This window comes from Diorhabda carinulata, chromosome X, assembly GCF_026250575.1.
Source record: "Diorhabda carinulata isolate Delta chromosome X, icDioCari1.1, whole genome shotgun sequence".
Taxonomy (NCBI): Eukaryota; Metazoa; Arthropoda; class Insecta; order Coleoptera; family Chrysomelidae; genus Diorhabda; species Diorhabda carinulata.
Genome location: NC_079472.1, coordinates 37,661,417 through 37,680,472, shown reverse-complemented (window position 1 = coordinate 37,680,472; position 19,056 = coordinate 37,661,417). Strand labels below are relative to the sequence as shown.

The 19,056-nt window shown below is 31.4% G+C and overlaps 1 protein-coding gene across 4 annotated transcripts in view; it reads left to right on the top strand.

Annotated features, from left to right (window-relative positions):
- LOC130902468 (ATP-binding cassette sub-family C member 4-like) overlaps positions 1 to 12,641 on the top strand; it is a 42,672-nt gene extending 30,031 nt beyond the window's left edge. For all 4 annotated transcript variants that reach the window (XM_057814641.1, XM_057814642.1, XM_057814643.1 and 1 more), the window contains exons 12-18: positions 707 to 787; positions 1,948 to 2,688; positions 4,667 to 4,817; positions 5,285 to 5,515; positions 9,766 to 10,064; positions 11,382 to 11,797; positions 12,310 to 12,641. In XM_057814641.1, coding sequence (XP_057670624.1) covers positions 707 to 787; positions 1,948 to 2,688; positions 4,667 to 4,817; positions 5,285 to 5,515; positions 9,766 to 10,064; positions 11,382 to 11,797; positions 12,310 to 12,583 — 2,193 coding nt within the window. In that variant the 3' untranslated portion in view covers positions 12,584 to 12,641. The remainder of the gene's footprint in view (positions 1 to 706; positions 788 to 1,947; positions 2,689 to 4,666; positions 4,818 to 5,284; positions 5,516 to 9,765; positions 10,065 to 11,381; positions 11,798 to 12,309) is intronic.
- Positions 12,642 to 19,056: the final 6,415 nt, after the last annotated feature.

Below are 19,056 nucleotides of genomic sequence, written 5' to 3'. Positions count from 1 at the left end.
AACTTACCAGCGAATATAAAGTATAAAATCACTACAAATTCACTAGAATTTGTTGAAGTTTACTACTACATTAAAATGGCTAGTTTGAAAAGGAATTTCAGGAAGGTGATCGATACGTTGTGGGTACTGCTAAATCATCACTAGTAAGTTGCTACATTCCGGAACTGATTTGCTAGTTTGGAAAGATATGGATTGTGGAACAGATATGAGAGTTGCTGGGACCCTAAATAGAATCAGACACTTCCAAAATCGACATTGTACAAGTCGACCAAAATAAAAGGATTTATAAATTGATAATAATTATGAAACAACATATATAATTTATTCGCAATAATAAAAAATTCCAACGATACAAATGTATTTCGTAAAGCAAATTCAACCTCACCATAAAAATATATTTAATAGAAAATTCTAGCATATTTATTAATTAATTCTAGCATATATAAAATATGTATAGAAACCCCACTTCCTTTTGCTACTGCGCACCCTAATCTTATGTCCTATCCAACTTCTGATGAATAGAAATACTTAGTGACTGTCAACTCGTACATATTAGCTAACTGTGTGACTAATTTTCCACAAAATCTACTACTATACTTTAGCCAGAACAAAAAATTCAAGATCAACAGATTTTTTTCACAATTTCTGAAAAATGAAATTTTTTAAATACTATAAACACTATATTAATGAGGCACTCTAATTGCAGCTTGGACCGAGACCAGACACTGAAGGAGACAGACCAAACCAAATCGAATATGATCGTCAAGTATCAAAACAATCCAGAAAGGTTAGTTACCATACATTTTACATATATGTAATTGATGTTTAGTTTCATTATTTATCATAAGAAGTTCTTTATATCAGAAGAAATTGAGAAAAATGCTTTTTAAAGCAACTCCTCACAATAAACTGTTTGCAAGAAATGTTTATGGGGGATTAACTATAATAGCTAATGAATGATAATCCTTTTTGTACTCCCCATGAGAAGTTGCTTTGTACATAGTTGTTGTATAGGAGAGGGAATCGAACTATCACCAAAGTCAGCAGAGTTGAAACCGGAGCTCAGAATAAGTAATTTTTCAGTAACTTCGACTAAATGTACAACTTCAAAGTATAAATGACTGTATTGTTGTCTTTCTTGGTGTTAAGAGCAACGACGGTATAATCACAGTCCACTTTAACGTTCCTAAAATTTCAAAGTTGCAAATTGATCGTAAAGCAGCTACAAATCTTTGCCACTAAACTGCCGACGAATTTATTGAAAAAATAATAAATTCACGTTAACTGCGGATCCAAAAGAGTACGAGGAATAAAATCAATTATAAATTACAAACAACTGGATTCCAATACGTTGGATTTGATTGGTTGGTTTCTTTTTTTATGGTGTATCGGCTTAATCCTTGATTGAGCTCCCTGCCTGGCAGCTGTAGAACTGCGGGAACAAAATATAAGTAGGAAAGAAACGAGAACACAAATGGAAATTACTAAAGAGAGAACGAGTAAAAAGAACAAACTTGAATAAAAAGGAGCTTATGCTCTAACATGAAAAAACTGATTCTATATTCTTTTAACATATAACTAAACAAGAATCTATACTATCCTATTCGTTCTGTTCCCCAAAATTTTTGTGAGCACAATAATAAAAAAGCAATAATAGTAATAATAAGTGAACGTCAACTATTACTTATCTACTAGTATACTTTAGCCAGAATAAAAAACATCCTTTTCAGAAATCGATTCAAACGTTTAAAAAAAATTATATAGATATTTATTGAAGACTGGTGAAACTAATTTGGATCAAGCTCATTTATAAATATGAAATTTTATTATATGTATTACACTATTTTAATGTAGCTTAGAGCTAGAGCATTTTTAATGAATCACTCTAAAGCATAAGAATAGCTTAGAACTCTTATCACTGTTATCACTTTTTTTTTGTTATTTTAGAGTCGAAAATCTTCAATTGTCAGCGTGATAAGTTCCAAAAGTCTTGTGGAAAGTATTTTAGAAGAAAGTGATTCCGATAGCGAGGAAGAATATCAAATGAAGAGACCTCGAATGAGAGATATGCAAGAGGAATCATCCAAAGGCAAAGTCCTAGGATCCCTTCTACTTCAATACTTTAGAACTGGTGCCAACTGTATCAGCGTAGCTTTAATTTTGATATTATACGTTTCGGTACAAGGTGCTGGAAGCTTGGTAGACTATTTCATCAGTTTTTGGACCAATATTGAGTACATTCAAACTTTGAAAAATCAACAATTATTAACATCAACAACTAGTATAGATATTGCCAATTCAACCGAAGATATTGTTAGCACTACAATTATGCCTGCTGCTAGTAACTCCACTGCAAATATAAGTGATCCTGTCCACTTAAGTGAACTTGAAACTATCATGGCTAATTCCTGGTTCGAATATCCAGAATGGAGTACAGAAACATGTTTGTTCATTTATGGTGGTCTATTGTTGGTCGTGATATCGTTAACCTTAGGAAGATCGTTTTCATTCTATACTCTAGCTATGAGATGCTCAAGAAATTTACATAGGTCATTATTCAAAGGAATTATAAATGCAAAGATGAGATTTTTTGAAACTAATCCAAGCGGAAGAATACTTAACAGATTTGCTCATGATATTGGTAGTATCGACGAAGTAATTCCAAGAGTATTATTAGATGGTGGTCAAGTAAGTTATAACCATTCAATTAATGAAAGTTAATACTTATGTTTTTCGATTATTTGCTACTATTAATATCACCGAACACATTACTAAACAGCTGGAAAATGAAAAATAATCATCAGCTTGACCCATATTCATCAATACTACTAGAATAATTGCCGTGATTAGTTAAACTACATGTAATGATTTTCTTTCAGTAAATACTGGCAAAAAAGGTGAGCACAACGTATTGAGAGAGCTTGATTTCTTATGCATCTAGCTTAGGTTCTGATAACACAACCAATTAAATCCTCAAATATGCTGCAAAATTGATAGTCTTTTATCAATTAATTCATACATATGTTCTACTGGACAATAATTGGGCTTCCTCACTCTTGTCCTACCATACAAACGCAGTAATCATCGCTGAAGATGACCTAATTCCTTTACTGTACAAATATCAATCATCCTTCCATGCTCTTCGAACCTATAATTTGCTATAGCCTCAAACGACAATCTTATCATTCTATGGTCGCTTGATGAACGTGTAGAATCTCTTACTCTAAGAGTTCAGGCTTGTGTTGGCAGGATCACCGTGTCATCACAGGGTTGCCACGCAATGTCTCTCTATAGAATATCTCTTTTTGTATGTTAGACAGAATAAATATTTGTTGTTATTTTTGCTGTGCTTTCGTTCCAACTACTAATTAGTAACGACAACAATTTTAGTGTTAAAACAAAATGGAGCTAAGGCGATATTACTATATAGTACAGAATAAATATTTAATACTTAATAGCTATGTTAATAATTTATAAGCTTAATAACTATGTTGAAAATTATTCTGATAAATCAAAAATTATAACGGTGCATTGCATCATCCCTCTCTATGATAACAGACTTCCTCATGACCAGTTATGAAGTATATTGGAATATAACAATCCATTGCACTACAGCTTTCGTCTGTCAACCGAACTCTCAACTTAGATGGTACGAATTCTATATACTCTATACATTTTGTTTAATACGGGCTATGTGGCACAAGACGATGCTCCAGTGTCTCAACTGAAATTTATTTTGTTGATTATAAATTTCATATATCTCAATCCACAAGGTTTATTTCTCATTTGTAGTTTCTCGTTTATTTATTTCATAAGCCAATTAGATTTAGTGACCATTAGACTCATATAGTCGGAGAACTTTTTGAGTTTACAAATAGATGTTCCTGGACAATCTCACGCGTTACATTTATATTCCAAATTACTTTCGTATTAATAGCTCTGATTCACCATTTAATCCAATTTTGAAATACTAATAACACATGGTGAGATCATTATTTTATACCAAATATTCAAACTGTTTGAGCTTAATTTCAATTCTTATTTCTAAATCATTCATCATATGCAATAACCCTGAAACAAATTATTGCCATTTGACTTAACGAATGAGGACGAATTCAAATATTAGCAAACGTTTACATTTTCAACTCTTCTTTAACGCTTAATTTGAATTTTTGAAGAACAGAAAATAGAAACTTATTTGGAAAAAGTGGGAGAGTAGCTATTTTTTTCTCTATTAATCATTACTTGAGTTAACACATCTGTGAATTCTTGTTTAATATGTGAAATAATTCAAAATATTTCCACAAATTGCGAACTGAAATAATAATTAAATTATTATTATTATTATTAAGAAACTCATAAGAAAGACAAAATCTGAAAAACAACAGTATCAATCATGGGATTCAATTACTGATTATTTTGTACTACACTTTATTTGTAACAATTTTGCGATCATCAAAAATTTCTTTAACTTCTACAGTATTTTCTCTAAATTCATAAAAATTAATGTGCTGAAAATTATATTTAATTAGTTAGAATAAGCAAGAGAAGTTGCTTTAACTACCTTTTGTAATTTACACATTGGAAAAAAACGAATATTTCAATTACATTTTTTGGTTTCGAAAAATCAAAGAAACTTATACCTTGATAACAAACTCTTTTCCAGATGATGCTCCAAATAGTTGGATCCTTAGTATTAGTCAGTTCAGCTAACCCATATTGCATCATTTTAGCAGTAGGTCTTGCTATTGTATCAGGACTTTTGAGAAAGGTATACTTGAAGACTTCAAAAAATTTGAAGAGAGTTGAAGGAATGTGTAAGTGGTTAAAATTTTCAAAAATATATTATAAACTTCGATAAGTTTTAAGTAGTAGTTACTGTGATTGGTGGTTTCGTATTTTTTCACAATTATATCCTAATATAGCAAAACTTATCAATTAAAAGATGTCTTATTTAATGAGAAAACGCCTAATGATTCAGATTTTCCAAAGAAGTCTTATATAGAATAGAATACCTTAATACTTACTAAAAAAATTTACGGTGTTGATCATTATTATATTAATTCATCAGAATTTTTTTCTCAGCACATGCTGTAATTAATTACATCAGAACTAGAACGCAAATGGAATCTAGCCTGAAAAGATCCCGTTATCTTTCTTATGACGTTTCATAAATTATGTATGGTGGTAGAAAATTGGTAAACTACCTGTTAAAAGTATACTCCACAGTTTTAATTGCCAGCCACTAAATAGTTTAAAATACTTATATATTCAATTTTTTTAGTGAGAAGTCCCATATTCACTCACTTAAATGCAACTTTACAAGGACTGACAACAATAAGGGCGCTTAGAGCTGAACCAATTCTAGAATCAGAATTTGACAAGATTCAGAACTACCATATCAGTGCATGGTTTATGAATATTACAGCTGCATCGGCTTTTGGATTGAGTTTGAATTTATTAACCAGCTTATTTATCACTATACTTGTCTTCTCTATTCTCACTTTTGATGAAGGTAAGAAACCAAAGTTTTATTTCATAGGGGGAGCTCGTAACCAAATATTCTCATGAAAACGGAATCATTCGATTATAAAATTTAAGAGTTTAGTTTAGTTTCTCGAAATTTCCAGATAATTCTTTATCAGTTGGAAATGAGAAAAACATTTATAATTTTTTGGACCGATCCTTAAAACTGACATAATTCCTCATTTTTCAAAATCCAAATATTTCACGCAGAAACATGTACTGTGCTGTAACCTCCCAAAAAGTTGAAAACCAAAATTTTTTCCCAAGAAAGAGCAGAAAGACTGCTAAGAAAAGCAGAAGAAATTAAGGCTTAAATACCATACTTCAAAACTTTAAGTTTCGCGCAAATTATCAAGAAATGATCAGAAAGATAGAAATGTCCCAAATATACCTCAAACCAATTAGCATGGATACCAAGATGGTATCATCAACTAGAGCGGAAACATTTTGCGACTGAGAAGTCGAGGTCATTGTTATGAATGAGGAAAAATACTTGCCAATTCGTGAATCAAAAGGAACGATGTTTTTTATACGGACAATATAGAGTGCCCCAAAAATATACAATATACATGAAAAGCAAAATTCGCTGCTAAAGTTCTAGTTTGGTGTGTGATTTTGAAAATAGGGATATCCAGACTTTATGTGGATCGAAAAATGGGGAAAGTTGTAGATTCTGAAAGATATATTAACAACGGCCTCATTAAATTAGTTGATTTTGTACGTCATAATCACGATGGATAGCAACTTTAAATTGGGTACATCGAAATAACTTACCTTTTGTATAAAAAAAACCTATAATTTACCCGAGGTCCCCCCAATTGAAAATTTTTTAGCACTTTTAATCAGTACAGCTCTAAAATACGCGAAATAGAAGCCATCCACGACCTAATGAGGGAAGCAGTACTTTACTTTATTGGTTACTAATTCAAAAATTATCGTAAATGCAAAAAGTTGCAATATATGCTTAAATATATTGTGCTAAAACTTTTGGGGCATACGTTATGTTTAAACTTCTAACTCTTCAGACGAAGAAATGCTGATTTGGATTGAAGAAAAGAAAAATTACAACAGTATCCATGTTAAGATGATATTGGAAGGAATACCCTTGTTATTGAGTCTAAGCAATTATTGAACCATCCAGTGAAATGTCGTTTCGTAACACAACGTTTAGTGGAAACCTGAAATAAATCAAATCGTCCATCTTCCACCATATACACTCGTAGTCAAAAATAATGCACCACCCCGATTTCTGAAAATATTCTTTTTGTTTAATAAATTAATATTGCTATTGTTTAACTCCTTTTCAATCGTTTTAACGCATTAATAAGAAATGTGTAGTAATTTTGAGTGATTTTTTTTTATTATTTTCTTAAAAATAAAACTTGTTACCAACATTCTCCTGAGCATGCTTTCAATTAGGTGCTGCATAACTTCTTGAGGTATATTCTCCCATTCCTTTAATGCCGCTTGCTCAAGCTCATTTAAATTTTGAGAAGATGTATTTCGACGACGTCTGCGGCATGCTCGATAGAATTCCTATCTTGACTTCATGAATTCCTACTTCGTTTAGGTAATTCAGAACATCTGCCACAACGTGTGATCTAGCATTATCATGCATTACACGAAAATCATCACCAATGAATAGCCCAAATTTAAGTTTATCAAATGCTAATAGGGAATAATACAGAAATACGAGAGTATTTCAACTATAAACCTAAATTTTTCTATAAAAAACAGAGCTAAATATTTTACAGTTTCTCTAGTCTCCGTCAAAATCACACACTTTTGCCACCCGTCCGAAAGCTTTCGAATGCCTTTCTCGGTTTGTCATGCAATCTTCTCGAATCGCGGTCCACCAAGTGCCTCTAATAAATAACAATCGCATGGCGACAAACCGGGACTATAAGGTGGGCGATCGAGTGTAGTCCAATCCAACTCATTAATCCATTCAGCGTTTCCATCGTAAGCCGAGCTGTATGCAGTTTAGTGTTCTCTTGTAGCAATATCGCACTAAGGATTGGAATATCGCGTCATTTTAATCTGTAAAGCGGTTTCGCCGTATTTTTTATGAGGTTACACATTTCATTGTTCAGTGAGAACATCCGCCGCAATTAGTCCTCTTATGCCCCAAAATACGGTAGACAACATCTTCCTCGCTAAGAGTGTAACCTTCGCTTAACTGTCTCGTTGGTGGTGAATATTCGATGCAATAAATTTTCTTCTTCCTCTTCATACCGCTGCAGGAGACACGTGCAAACTTCCCCGCGTGAGAATTTCTGCTAAAAATTTAGAAGTCTTGGCACCCATCTGGTTGAAATGTTGCGGTAAGCGAGCCGTCCATGCAATATTTGTTCAATATAACCTACGCTGATGGCCAATTCTTCAGCTAAATCGCGTATAGACCTGGTATTCCAAAATTAGTTTTTCTATAGTGCTGATATTCTCATCGATAACACTTGTTCTGGGGCGTCGCGCATATGTCAAATTTACCACCACTTTTCGTAGTGGAAAGGCAATCATCCTCAAATTGCTATTGTTATTTTCCATAACTTTCCGCTGATTTTACATTATCTTTGACCAAAAAACGAATATGTTGCGTGGCGCAAGAGAAACACCTTTCTCAATCTCTATCTCATAATTGATCATAGTATTTGTTCATTATTCATTTTCCCCTAATGCAAATATTGCATCTAATCTATCCGTCTGAATTTAAAATCTGATAGTTGAGTAGCTGTATCAGCCAAACTAACAATAACTTATCTTTTTTGTCAGATGTGATGACATGTATTGAAGTTTAAATAACTTAAGAAAAACAAATATATTATAATTCTTGTAGTCACCAATATTCACGCACCATTTATTCAGTAGTCAATATTATCATCTACTAAATATCTACTCAACAAAATTCAATTTCCATCGTCTTAATGAACAATTGAACAAAATATTAATTTCCCAGCTCCAACAATCTAGTATAGGTACAAACTTATATCAATTATTAACTCGTATTATGAATTATAAACGAGCAATTTCAAGCTGATTTAAATCAGTAGTTCGATTCTTAAAGCGATTATAATAACTTTATACTTTTCTTAATTGAATAATTCATACGATTTTCGCTTATAATTTTCCCAGTAGTGAAATATTTTGGTCAACGAAATGTAGTTTCAAATATTAAACGTATGTAGGCAGTTTACTATGAGGGTGAAGTCATCGATCCGCGAATGACAATTTTTGAAAGTGCGCTTGCGATCGGTCCTAAACTGATTCGGAATTCGGAATCTAATATCTAAATGTAAGAGCTAATCATACGGAGAGAACATCAAACAACTTGCTGCATATTAGACATTAAACAAATTATGTTGAATTGAAAAAAATTGGTGTCTTTATAAGTACGTAGCAGGTATAATTAAATAATAGGATTGTATTTGCCAAAGTTTATATGAAAAAAATAGTGTGCTTTTTGCATATCTAATTTTATATCACACAAAGGGGTTGCAGTAAGAACAATAAAAATTTTAATAACCGAAAACTTACAGGTAATGTGCCATTCCACAGATTCAAGTAAATAATATAATTGAAATTACAATGTCTCAATACAAGATATCTCACAGTCGTATTTGTAAATATCTTGAAAAAAGATCTATTATACATAATATTAAGTGTTTTTTTTCAAATCATAGTAATTAATTAGTTTATATTATAAATAAAAGAGGTCTTTACATATTCTTTGTTCTAATAAAATCTATTGCACCCTCTTTTGCTAGAGTTGATCTCATTATAGAGTCTCAAAGCATTGATGAATGTTGGTTCTGTAACAGTTCCATTGAGGATTATTATCAAGTAAAAGTGCCCATCTAGAAACACTCTGAAAGTGAGGAACTGGTTTGATACATTCATTAGAGCTCTTGTGGAACAGAAAAATTCTGGTCCGGTATAATTGGCGTATATAGCCGTGTCTGTTTTCCTGGTCTAAATCGTATGTGCATAGAAATTCTGCTCGGAAGGTGCGAGATGGGGTTTCTAATTAAGTTATAGCCTAGTTCAATATCGTAGATGCGAAAAGTGTGAATATTTCTAATTCTCCATTCGATTGAACAAACGGATATAATTTTTTTAGCCTATTACCTATTAAACAAAATCACAATGCCAATATTTCTATTCATTTGATAGGTTTGTAGCATCACATAATTCTGGCAAGAAATTATTTTTCATGTCACTAACTGTAATTTATTTTCTCAGAATTGGGTTTAATGGGAGGAACAGTGGGTTTAGCAATATCTCAAGCCAATACACTCACCAATATGATTCAAATGGCTATGAGAGTTACAGCTGATATTGCCAATCAGTTGTTATCTGTAGAAAGAGTACTGGAATACGAACGACTACCACCAGAGCCTCAACCGAACAACCCGAAACCTTTGCCAAAGAATTGGCCAGATTCCGGAAAAATTGAATTCCATGAAATGAAATTCAAATACTGGGAAACAGGTCCAACTATTATTAAAGATTTGACATTGACAATTAATGCTGGACAAAAGGTAAGCGCTTATCATTGCGAATTTTTACTTCATTCGAATGATAGTACCGATACTATTGTTCTAAATTTTGGAAATGAAACATAAACAGTATAAAGTTGAATCTATGATTCACGAAATTTGTATTACTTGGCTCATTGTACAAAAATTTGATTCACGAGTCAGTACTTTCTATATTTACTTCACGTCATAGCAAAAGGGAAACTTCCAATAGTGTTTTACTCATTTTGGTGACGGTACACTTCAAAATGTATAATGGTATTATTGTATTAAATTAGTATATATACCAGTCTTCCTAAATTGCTTAAATGTTTAGAATATTTATACATGAAAATTATTTTGGTACAAATCAAAAATTATAGACATATTTCTATTTTGAATTACCGAGAAAGTTCCCAATCAATACTATGGAATGGATTGGAAGGATAATGAATTTTAAACCAATGAAGTTGATTATTTAAAAAAAAACTATTAGCCTAGTTTCAAATGAATATTCTGATCTATGCAATTCTGATTGAAACAAATACTCTGCTTCGAAATAATGATATACTCAATGATAAAGAGCGAACAAGAAAGACTGAAATTATGCATATTAGAAAATTTGGGTCTTTCATTTCTACATTCAAGACTGTTATCTCTTTATTTATACTCAAAAAACACTTTTAAACATTAGCTCTGTTTCACAAAGACTGGTCTGGTATCGCTGACCTACCAAATGAAATTTTAACACACCATGATTTTTTTCGAAGCACTATATAAACTATACAACTATATAAGCCTCACGTCTATGAGTCAGAAAACAAGTTGAAGAATTTCAATTTTGAACTGAGTATAATTAGGACTTCATATGTGAGTCACATGACTAATGGATGAGTTTTAAAACAAGCTCTTAACCTAAAGGAAATACATACATATATATATATATATATATATATATATATATATATATATATATATATATATTCATCATACAATTGAGATTAAACAGCAGTTCTTCCATGAGGAAGAACTAGCAACTATTTCAGTTCCATTAGATAGTTGGTACCTAGCTAGCTTTATATGTCTTTAAGTTATATAGGTTGAAACTTATATCCAAACCAAAATCAAAGAGCCTAATTATTATATTTTAATCAATTAACATGATCTAATTCATTAAAAATAATTAAATTAATATTGTACTATATCTGTTGAGAATAATAAACTAAACAATATATTCATGACATAGTATTTATTCCAATCTAGACAATTTGCCAATTGTGATAAGTTGAAAAAAATTACGCAGTTCTATTCTTTAATATTAACGATTCTCCAAATTTTCAGGTTGGAATCGTAGGCAGAACTGGTGCCGGTAAATCATCTTTGATAGGAGCTCTTTTCCGATTGGCCAATGTAGAAGGTAAAATTATCATTGACGGTGTAGATACAAAAGATGTTAACTTGATGGATCTTAGATCAAAGATTTCCATTATACCACAAGACCCAGTCCTATTTTCTGGTACACTAAGGTATAATTTAGACCCCTTCAATGATTATCCTGATGAAAAATTATACAGAGCCTTGCAAGAAGTAGAACTGAAGGATCCGAATAATATTATAAACAGATTGGAGAACAGAGTTATGGATCGTGGATCGAATTACAGTGTTGGACAAAGACAGCTGATCTGTTTAGCTAGAGCTATTATTAGAAACAATAAAATTCTTATGCTGGACGAAGCGACCGCAAATGTAGACCCACAGTAAGTATTTTTCGTAATAATTTACCCTTCCAATGATGTGTTCGTTTATTAGAATAGTTCAATAACCTAGTGTATCCAAATTGTGCACTCTTTTTTGCCTGTTTTCTGGAATACTAAATATTACTTCAGGAGTTCACCAATGCTGTTGTATTTACATTTATATTCACGCTCACATTTTCCTTTTCATTTGGTGTCAATAACCTTGAAATGCTTCTTGAATTTTGTAAAATACTTTATAGTCCCACACAACTACCGACAGATATATATTTAACAGTCATAGACATATGTTCATCAAGACAATTCTTTTATTTAACTTCTTAAGAGAAATATCCATCTTTGAACAATCAAAAGTGACACGTGTTACATAAAAGAATATTATAACCAACTATTGATACTCACATATAATCACACACAATTTTCTTACAATCACTTCTATTTTACCTCTCAAATAACCAAACCGAATTACAAATTATCTATTCCAACTTATTTTCAATATATTTGTTTATTTGTAGAACCGACGCTCTCATTCAAAAAACAATACGAACCAAATTCGATAAGTGTACAGTATTAACTGTAGCCCATAGATTGAATACAATTATGGATTCTGACAAAGTACTAGTAATGGTAAATGGAAAAGCCGCAGAGTTTGATCATCCACATATATTACTCCAAGATGAAAATAGTTTATTCAGTAAGATGGTAAACGACACAGGAAAATCAGAGTCTGAAATGTTGAAAAAGGTGGCAAAAACGAGTTACGACAATAGTATATCACAGCAAAGTTGATTTTTATAATTGATAATATATAGATTATAAGGCAAACTTAATAAATATTTTTACGAAATCTGTTTGTATTATTCCCATTCCGACTTATCATCACTTCAATATATACCCCTCCTCTATCACTAAAACGCTATATGGGAACCTTTCATTATGTGAAACAGCGCTGGAAGTCTTATATCAAATGCTACAAACTTCGTGTCGCTTTTCTATTCATTGCTACAATGGATTCAAATTTTGTTCTTTTCAATTTTGGAAAAAACGTGCCGCCATATCTGGTACGGAGCACTGGGCTAGAAACATTATGGCAGACCACGCAGAATTTCAGTGGAGAACCTAAAGCTGGTCCGTTAAATTTCGGATTCTTCATCAACTTCTATAGTTTCATCAACGGCACCCATATAAATAGTTTCTATTCGATTTTGTCATTCTTTTCTGAAGTGAATGGATGAATCATTTAGAATGTCTTTTCAGCCATAATCAAATCACTCAATACCACATGCTCGAGTCATTCACTGCTTTGGAATTTTTTGTTTTTTGGTAAAGTTCCAGGTTTCACAACAATTTTTAGCTCTACTGTTATGAGCATTTATAACAGGCGTAATACAACAGATAGTAGCATACGCAGATAATGTGACATCATAGCAAATGGACAGAGGGAATTAATAAAGGCGATCAACAAATTAGAAGAAGGAGCAGGCAATCACGAACTGGGAAAAACTTATGAAAATAGAGGGAAAACCAGAAAAAAAGCAAACCAACTAAAAATTAACAAATCCAATTATGAAACAGTATCGACCTTTAACTATCTAGGAATAACGTTGGAACAAACAATCCGAGACAGGATGAAGAAGAGAATACAAAAAGGGTTTCAAGCCTATGGAAGAAACTAAAAACTAAAACCTAACCGAATAAAACAAAATAAAAATGTACAAAACCCTAATAAGGCCAGTAATCACGTATACAAAGGAAACAACAGTAATCAACAAAATAAGAAGATAGAAGAACCGAAAGAAAGATAATGAGAACAGATCCAAACACAACACAGTAGCGACAAAGTAAAGAAGAACGAAGAAAACAAGAAAGATCTGGAGAAGGAAAATATAGCGAGATACATAAAATCGTAAAGACTCAACTGAGCTGGGCATATAATGAAAAGCAAACAGAACCACTGAACTTGTCAAAAGAAGTACGCAATGGACCCAATTGTGGCCAAGGATAAAAGGCAGGCCGACAAATGAGAGACTTGAAGAAACGAAACAAGGAGGAGATAAGAGCACTTAATCTTGAGAACTGAAAGGCAAATTGCGGGAGCTGAATGGATTTGAAAATAATAATAAAAGCACCCTAGACAAACGATAAAGTATAAGAAAACAAAATTAGAAAACGAGGAGTAATTCACCTTAAAAAAGGATTTTAAAGCACTATAAGCGATAACCATAATCCAAAGGATTGACGTGGGACAGTTCATCATGGTATAACAAAATATTATTAGCGATACAAAAATTTAACAAAAAATTGTTTCAATTTTTGTAGATGCACCTCAAAATACGTCAACAGACAGTGTCTCGTCTTTACCTGGCTCATTACTACATACAGTCTTCGAATTAGTATATTATCACCAAAAATCAATTTAAAATTTTTTTAATTGGTAATAATGTTAATGTGTTGTTGAAAATCTATATTTCATGGCAAAACAGGTATGGTATGAGATTAATGAACTGGAAAGGGTTTAAACTTTCTCGGCACATGAGGGTATGAGACGTACTATTTGAAATAGATGCAGCTTAAGGAAATTTTAATTATAACTCGTAAAAGGCAGACATGTGAATGAAAAGCACAGCGCGATAATTTAGCTTTGAAAAGTTTTTAGACTTAAATCGATCATTTTAAGTTTTAATATTTCCTCTGAATGATCTTTCCATTCAATCTGAATAATTTTCTACCAGTGGTTAGTAAGAAATCTTCATATAATTTAACCATTCTAACATTTATTTGATCCCGATATTTTTGCTATCCTTGTTCCATTATTCTAATTAACTGAAATTTTGACAAAATTTTATAATTAAAACAAGATTATATAAAACACTTTTTTTGCATTTTAGCATGCTATAGATCTCCAGCAAGTCGAATTGACGACTTTCTTGACCAGCTTGATATTCTAAATAAAGAAAGTAATCAACATTATTATAGCTTATTTGTAGGTGACATAAATATCGGCTTGATGAAAATAACTGAAGATTCAAGAAATTATCTTGATATGATGAGTGAGCATGGCTTTCAATCAACTATTAATACTACAACAAGAGCAAGAAATGGATCTGAATCATGTCTTGACCATATATTCATTAAAACCAAACAACAAAACTACAATAACATCTTACCTCTCACTATATCAACATCAATTACGGACCACTACATAACGTTGTTACAAATTGTACTGAATGAAACTGAAAACAATTCAATAACCAAAAAATATTTTCAAAAAGTAGACGAACAATTATTACAAAAAACAATTAATAGTTTAAGTTGAAAAATGAATTGTGCCCAATGCATGATATCGAATCGACAACAGAAAAATTCATCAACATCATAAACACATGTGTAGAAAAATCAACTCAATACTTCCGGTTAAAAAATAGTCAACGTAAAAGAAAAAATTGGATAACAAAATCATTGATAAAACACATCAACCAAAAAAATCATTCATTTTTATTATGGAAAAAAAATCCAAATAATGTAAACTTGAAAAATGATTATCTAACGAAGAAAAAAGAAACGGGAAAGAAAATAAAGACTGCCAAAGAAAATTATTATAAAAAATTAGTTGAAAAAGAACAAAATGCAAGTAAAAAACTCTGGAATACTGTTAATGAAATTTTGAATATCAAGACAGGAAAAATAATAAATAATATTAGGAATGAAAAAAATGAGATCGTCACAGATCCAAAAGATGCTGCTGATATATTTAACAATTTCTTCGCGAATGTGGGGGAAACTTTGGCAAAGAACATACGACAAAATCCCAATTACAATAGTAAAAAATATATAAATAAAAATTCACTTTTTCTTACACCGACGAATACTACTGAGGTTGAAAATACAATAATTAGCTTGAAAAACAAAAAGGCTCCCGGGCTTGATGGAATGAAAGCTGAAACTCTAAAGATTATTACAAAATTCATATGTGAACCTTTGACGGACATCATAAATAAATCCTTCGAATCAGGCATATTTCCTTCGATTCTAAAGAAATCTCTTATAACTCCAATTTTCAAAAATGGGGATACAGAAAATATATCAAACTATAGGCCTATTTAACTTCTATCTTCAATAAGCAAAGTCTTTGAAAAAATTATAAAAACAAGACTTACGACATACCTATCAAATTTTAATCTGCTGTCGACATCCCAGTATGGCTTTAGAGAAAAAAAATCTACCAATGATGCAATCCATTCCTTGACAAAAACCATCTACGAAGCCTTGGATTCAAGCACTCCATCTATTGGGGTTTTTTTGGATCTAAAAAAGGCCTTCGATACTGTCGACCACTCCATGCTTTTAGATACACTAGAAGATATGGGTGTAAGGGGTTTAGCTCATAATTTATTCAAAAGTTATCTAACAAACAGAACACAAAAAACTAAATTCAAAAATCATGTGAGTGAAGAGATCAACATTAAATGTGGTGTACCTCAAGGAACAGTATTGGGGCCGGTGCTTTTCGTAATTTACTTAAATAATCTATTTGAACAGGAAACAATTGGAAAAATAATCAGCTTCGCGGACGATACTGTGATTTACTACAAACATGATGACTGGTATAATCTCAAAATAAATATTGAGAGTGATCTTGGAAAACTCAAAGACTGGTTCGACAGCAGATTACTCTCAATAAACTTTGACAAAACTGTATATTTACCCTTCAGTAGTCATGAAACGTCTCTGCCAAAATACAATCTTAATATCCAACAAGATTTTAAAATAAAACCTGCAAAAAAAATTAAATATTTGGGCATTTACATTGACAATCACTTACGATGGAACCATCATATGGAATATTTAACTAAAAAACTTCGGAGTATCCTATTCCGATTTAAGCAAGTAAGCCAATTTTTGAGCTTTAAATGTAAAAAAATACTGTATCACAGTTTGGTTGAGTCACACCTCAATTATGGCATTATTGGCTGGGGAGGAGTTTCAAGGAGCTATCTAAATGCCCTCGAAGTGACTCAAAAGCGATTCCTCCGAATGATTCTCAACAAACCAACAAGGTATTCAAGCTCACTACTCTATACTGAAACGCAAATATTGGATGTTAGACAACTATACATTATTCAGATAGGATGCCATCAATATAAAAATAAATACGAACTTACCACTCACAATCATAGATACGCGACAAGATCGAATAATCAATACTGTATACCAACAGCACTTAAAACAATAGGTCAAAAAGGTTACTCCTACTTGACACCTAAATTATTCGAGCAACTACCACAAAGAATTATCGATGAAACTTCTTTTCAACGCTTCAAAACCCAACTAGTAACATTTGTTAAAGAAACAGACAAAACAAAAATACACAAAATGATAGAATGCTGAAACAAAAACAGAGAAGAGTAAACTCATATACGAAATGTATGTCTGAAACACAATCATGTAAAAATGTATTTATAATGTTTTAATTTTGGCACACCAGCCTATATTCACCACATACAACTATGTACAATACTTCTGTGGATGTCTAGATGTTTATTCAATTTTAATTGTATTTTATTACTGTATTTGTTAAATTTATGAATAAACGTTATTATTATTACTTATTTACAATCAATGATATGGTATTACCACAGATTTACGTTATCTTGGACTCTGTTAGTTGTATCTGTTTTACTGTTCAAGCTATTTTTCTTCAAAAAGTATGTAGATATTATCCCTTTCATAAAATTGATTATTAATTATTTTACTTCAATAGATTCGATACTCGTATACAATTTACTATAGAAAGACAGAATGTTGAACAAACATTACTTTTTCTTGACCCTAAATTTATTAGAAACGAAGACAATAAAATATTAATAAGTATAGGAAACCAATAAGTTTTGGATGATATATCAATCATCATTCGTATCGCCCACGTAGAACTATGATTAATTTAATCAAACATATGAAAAATAGAGTGCTTAAAATTTCTAATCCAATATTTCATAAAAAGAAACTATACTTCATATTTTTTGAAACGTATTCTATATATGTAATACATATGATAGTAACAGTATTTATACACCTTTACAATTTATAAAATTACATTGGTCAGTCTAAGAGGTCACTTACCAATCGCATAACCTCTCACAAAAGTGACAGCAAATTATATCCGGATAGATGTTCGTTGGCAGAAAATGTTTTCTATGAAGGGGTTTTGAATCTGCTAAAGTTTAAACAATTGAAAATAACCACAAAAACCGCTTGTTTTTAGAAACAACATATATTGCTGAACATATTTATTAATAAAAAATCTGATTTCAATAACCTTAGTGTAATCTATGCATATGTTTTAGATTTTAAAAAACTAAATTTCATAAACACTCAATAGCATTCGTAACATCATAACCTATAAAAATTTGTAACAACCTAAAATAACTTTCAATGGATGGATTTCAATTTAAAAAATTGTGAAAGAAAACATCTGCGGAATGTTTGAATGTTTAGCGGTGAACAATGAGAAGATCATGAATGCCGTGTAGTTTTTAAACACTTTATTTCAAAACCTACTTGAAAATCATATTTTCCGATGAAAACAAATCGAATTAAATAGTCTGCTAATGGCGCGATTTAAGAAAAGATCTCCAGTAGTTTTCAGGAAGAATTTTTTAAAATGGAACTCTAATGGTTTGGGTAGTATTACTAAAACAAAGAGTACGTTTTATTCCATTTTTTAATAACAATCCTTCCCCTGGTGCATAGCAAAAACTACCGAACCATTGGAGTGGATCTCGAGCTCCCCGGATATGGATCAGTTGGATAATGCAATACAAAATATCTGGATCAATTTATAACCATATTTTTGAGTTAAAATGGAGGACCTACTCGCTATTAATTTATGTTTCCGTACAATAACTTATGTAAATCTTTTATAGTCACTTCCCAATCGATGTATCTCTCTACTTTGGTTTTAATTTATATAACAGAGCTTTATCTTTGAAAAAATAATAGATTATTATTTGTGAAAATATCAGGTGGAGTATTAGATATGCTTTTTAATTTATATCGACTATTTTTTTTTTTTTTTAACAAAAATGGACTGGACTAATTATATTACATTCCTAGAGTATCTTTGCTAGATTAAATTGATTCTGAGGCTCATCAAGGGCTCTCAATTATCGCATTCATACAAATCAATTATGATAGGATTTTATCCAAAATAAACGTTTCACTTTACTGTATTACTGAAATTTGCATTTAATGAAAATACTATT